Genomic DNA, 4,582 nt, shown 5'->3' on the forward strand with positions numbered 1-4,582 from the left:
CCCCCCCCGTAGCAACTAAAAATGTTCATCTACATAATTTCCATAATCGGTAGTAGCCGCAGCGCTCGGCCCTTTAGCCTATACATCTAAACTTAAATATAAAAAGCAACATTTTTATTCGAGGGGGGTGTCCCCAATATTTCTGATAGAATTGGACCAATTTAATCATTTTAATTTTTTTTTATTTATTTTGCACAATTTTTGCACAATTTTTGCTCAATGTTTATTTTGGATTTAATCTGTAGACGACAAAAAATTAGATTGTTTTATATTTTTTACTAAATCCTAAATTAGAACTGCAAGCTGAGATTTCCCAGTATATCTTATCTTAATGTTCGGACAGTAGGTGCTAGCTTGGTCATTTATTAATATTATTATTTTTTTGTGAGAATTATGATCACTCTTGATGATATTATCAGTTATCACAATTATCATCATCATAATGATCACTTTTACTTTTCATTGTTTTAGTATGATTGTCGTCGTTGATTTGTTTATATTGAAATCAAACTGAAATTTCAAATAAATTAGAGTTTTTCTCTTTTATTATAAATTGTAACATCGATATAAATAATTTCAAGCATAGAAAAATAAAGAAAGCAATATATTTTATACAAACATATATCGGGGAATATACAAAGGATAAGACTTCAGAGACGATTGTACAGAATTTATCCGGCCTGTAAATTTGATTCTTTTTTTCCCGTTTTTGCCTGGTCATTAAATAAGTCATAAAAAGATTATATTCAAGGCAATCACCTTGAAATCTTCAAGTTTTAAGAGTTTTAGGTCGTCTTTACAGTCTCATCCTTTGGTGGTAACCCTATATTACAAAACATACGGTGGTATTTTTTTATTTTCAAATGATTATGAGAGCTTTTGGGAAAATTAAAAAAAAAGCTTTGACATAAATAATTTTTTTTCTCCTTTTCTTACAAATGTTGTCTTTATTTCCATCAAGCGTTCATTTATTCGTAAACATATTTCCACATTAAGAATAAGCATTATTTTAAGAAATTACCCGTCAAAGAAACTGAGCTTTTGCCACAAATTTCAATTTTTAATTTCTATATCTATGCAACCTGATTGTTTTAACATTTTATATTTTAAACTTAGCCTAATTGAGATAACAGAATTTATAGTTTGAAATATTAAATGTCTATAAATAAGTTTTTAAAAATATACGGATTAGAAAATCGGGAATTGTTGCAAAAACTCATTTCCTTTAACAGTTGCCACAGTGGATATCGAGATGCACACAAGCTTTATATCACACAAAAGTCTCGACCTTAGGGTCGTAGATCATTAGATCAAGTGCTACATAGGATCCCTCCTCTCCGCCATTGTTCGTGGCTCCTCTGGAGCATGCTCCGAGATAACTAGCATTTCATTCGTTTCAATCTTAGATTTTTTCCCATCTGCTTTCTCATCATCAACCATAGTATAGGTCTTCTCAACACTAAATCAGTCTCATTAATATAACTGCTGATAAAAGGGACTGTATAGGTAATTTCATGTGATCCTCCATTTAAACCTTTATCTGAGTAACAATAGGGAAGATATTGTTGTTTTTCTATTTCAAACCTGTTAAATCTTTCAAGTTCCTTCATTTTCTCACAAGCATAACCATAGTATTTACTTTTATATAGAACCCACAATTATAGACAATTAATCTCAGCCAGGAGTATAAGGATATATCATTCATCCTTGGTTAGATAAAAGTTTAAAGGGTACCGTTGTGAATCAGTACTGCAACTTTGTTAGATGAAATAGCACCTACAGTCCCTTTAAACGCATTATATACATTTGTAGCCTTTAATATTTTAAAATTTAAATATATGATCTATCAGAGCTGGGAACTTTTGAATGGTGGATTTCGGGATTAAGGCTTAATCCACTCTTTTTCTTAATCTCCAGATTAAATATTGCTTGTTCTCCTCTCTTTTTAATCTCCAGATTAATTATCCGATCAGGATTAAGGATATCCCATTCAAAAGTTTTCAGCTCTGATTACATAACGTGAAGTATTCAAGGTAAAACTAAGATTTTCAATCAAATAGCGTACTACGCCAACAATCATCATATTAAGGTTTAAAGAACGATGGGTATCGTTTTGAGGTCTATTTTTGTAACTTGAGGGTTTTTAATTTTAGTAAGCTCCAAGAGTATCTGAGATGTTTAATTTATTTCAAAATTGTATGCTCCACAAGTTTGCTTTTGTTACTTTAAGCTCATTTTTTTCTGCAACAAAAGATATTAAACAAAATTACATTTTAAAATAATTGGGAAAATTGTTTAGAAACCCGCTTTGGTTAATATCTTTAACCAGAGAAAATTTCAATAATAAAAAAACAAAAAAAATAAGGTTTTTGTCATTTATTCACCCCCCCCCCTCATTATTCTAAAATGAATGCGTACGTGTCCGGAATGTTAGGAAAGGTTTGGCCCCAGAATGCATCCTTGCAGAGCTCCGGAGGTTCTTCAGTATCATCCACAAGATTCAGAGCAACTAAATAAAAAGTGTTATCAACTTATCATTAACCCTATTCCCGCTGGGGGGGGGTCAATTTGACCCCCCCCTGTAGTTTTTTTTACATAACTCAAAAAGTATTGGTCTGAGGCTGTTGAAATTTTCTGACTTTTCTTACATACCCAAAACCCTCCCTTTAGGCCTAAAACCGGGCTTTGATACTAACTGCCTGAGTCCTCAGGCACACTGCCTGAATGACTGCTTTTGCCTGTAGCAAACTAAATCTTTGTTTTGACCCACTTTCACTTGTCAGATTTTGATAAAATTTAGCTTTTTGGAAAGCCTATGACATAAGGAAACGGATTGCACAAGTTTTGCGAAAAAAAATTGCAAATTTTTTGCAAACAACCTGTCAAAGGAAATTTGCACATTTTTAGTTTTTCTTGATTAAAAATCAGGTTATTTAAAATTTTGCAAAAATTTTTGCATATTTGAAATGGCATGGTCAAGGGCTTTTCAAAAATGTATAATTTGTCATTTTTGGACAAATTTTTTTTTGCAAACATTTTTACTATAAAACTGGATTTTGCGATAAAAAAATCAATTTTCGCAAATTTGCAAATTTTTTTGCAGATTCTAAAAGTAGAGCACAAGAGCTTTCTAATGATGTATCATTTGTCATTTTTGGACATAAAACATGGGATTTAGAGGGGGGGGGTCAAATTGACCCCCCCCCCAGCGTATCCTGGTTTTCAAGTACCCCAGCGGGGATAGGGTTAAAAGTATAAAACCATGTATATGAAATTTTAGAGAAACAAATTAATAGCTCACCTTTAAGATGTCGATTAACCAGAACATTTAATTCAAAATCATCATCGTCTTCACCAAAAGGGTTGTACAGGGTCTCCGCAACCCTGATTTAATAAATAAAAACTTCCATCATAATGCAGATTTTTTCGCAATGTTATGTTTATCAATTCAATCTTTCATTTCTATAGGTTTAATTTTATTGATTTGCAACCTTAGATATTTCAAACTATTAATAAATTCTGTAAGATAAAATAGTCTAAGTCTAACCAAATGTTTACACAATCAGGTTGCAAAGATATCGTGATTAGAAAAGTAGAGTTTGTGGCTTGAATTTTTTTATATTACCTGAGCCAACCAAAGTAGAAAAGGAACTTGATGGTTGTAAAGATTGGATACCATAAATCCAGCTCATCTCCGGGTTTCCTAAACCATATACACATAAAACTGTGGAACTAAAAGACGACTGTTAGTATCAAGAGACTGGCTAGATAATGTAGTTGAACTGAAACTGCAGTGTTACTGAGAAAATTTTAGGATTTATTTGAAACCAATAGGACGTTTTTACTGTGTATGATTACAAACTTAAGAGCGCAAATTTTACCAGGCAGGATAATTCAAGAGGTGTTCTTGGGAGAATCATTTTTTTACAACAATTTAATAACATGTACGAGAAACGGGACAAATATTCTTTCATAAACTAATTAGTTGTTTAGGATCATATTTCTGAATCTGTATCATGGAATAAAAGAATATATGTATAATTTGATTAACCATGTAATATATTGTTATATTATACCTGTATATTTTCCATTGTTCACCCACCAGAGCAACAATAAAGTATATATATACAGCTAAGGTAACCACCTAGCAATAATAAATTATATATATACAGCTAGGGTAACCACCTAGCAATAATAAAGTTTATATATACAGCTAGGGTAACAACCAGAGCAATAATAAAGTATATATATATACAGCTAGGGTAACCACCTAGCAATAATAAAGTATATATGTACAGCTAGGGTAACCACCTAGCAATAATAAATTATATATATACAGCTAGGATAACCACCTAGCAATAATAAATTATATATATACAGCTAGGATAACCACCTAGCAATAATAAAGTATATATATACAGCTAGGGTAACCACCTAGCAACAATAAAGTATATATATACAGCTAAGGTAACCACCTAGCAATAATAAAGTATATATATACAGCTAGGGTAACCACCTAGTAATAATAAAGTATATATATACAGCTAGGGTAACCACCTAGCAATAATAAAGTATATATATA

At 31.5% G+C, this 4,582-nt stretch overlaps 1 protein-coding gene across 1 annotated transcript in view; it reads right to left on the bottom strand.

Annotated features, from left to right (window-relative positions):
• Positions 1-1,181: 1,181 nt before the first annotated feature.
• LOC111696954 (bestrophin-2) overlaps positions 1,182-4,582 on the bottom strand; it is a gene marked incomplete in the record, with an annotated part of 8,475 nt that continues 5,074 nt past the window's right edge. The window contains 5 exon segments of the mRNA XM_023466772.1: positions 1,182-1,459; positions 2,419-2,509; positions 3,302-3,384; positions 3,626-3,703; positions 4,077-4,144. Coding sequence (XP_023322540.1) covers positions 1,318-1,459; positions 2,419-2,509; positions 3,302-3,384; positions 3,626-3,703; positions 4,077-4,144 — 462 coding nt within the window.

Source organism: Eurytemora carolleeae, unplaced genomic scaffold, assembly GCF_000591075.1.
Source record: "Eurytemora carolleeae unplaced genomic scaffold, Eaff_2.0 scaffold244, whole genome shotgun sequence".
Taxonomy (NCBI): domain Eukaryota; kingdom Metazoa; phylum Arthropoda; class Copepoda; order Calanoida; family Temoridae; genus Eurytemora; species Eurytemora carolleeae.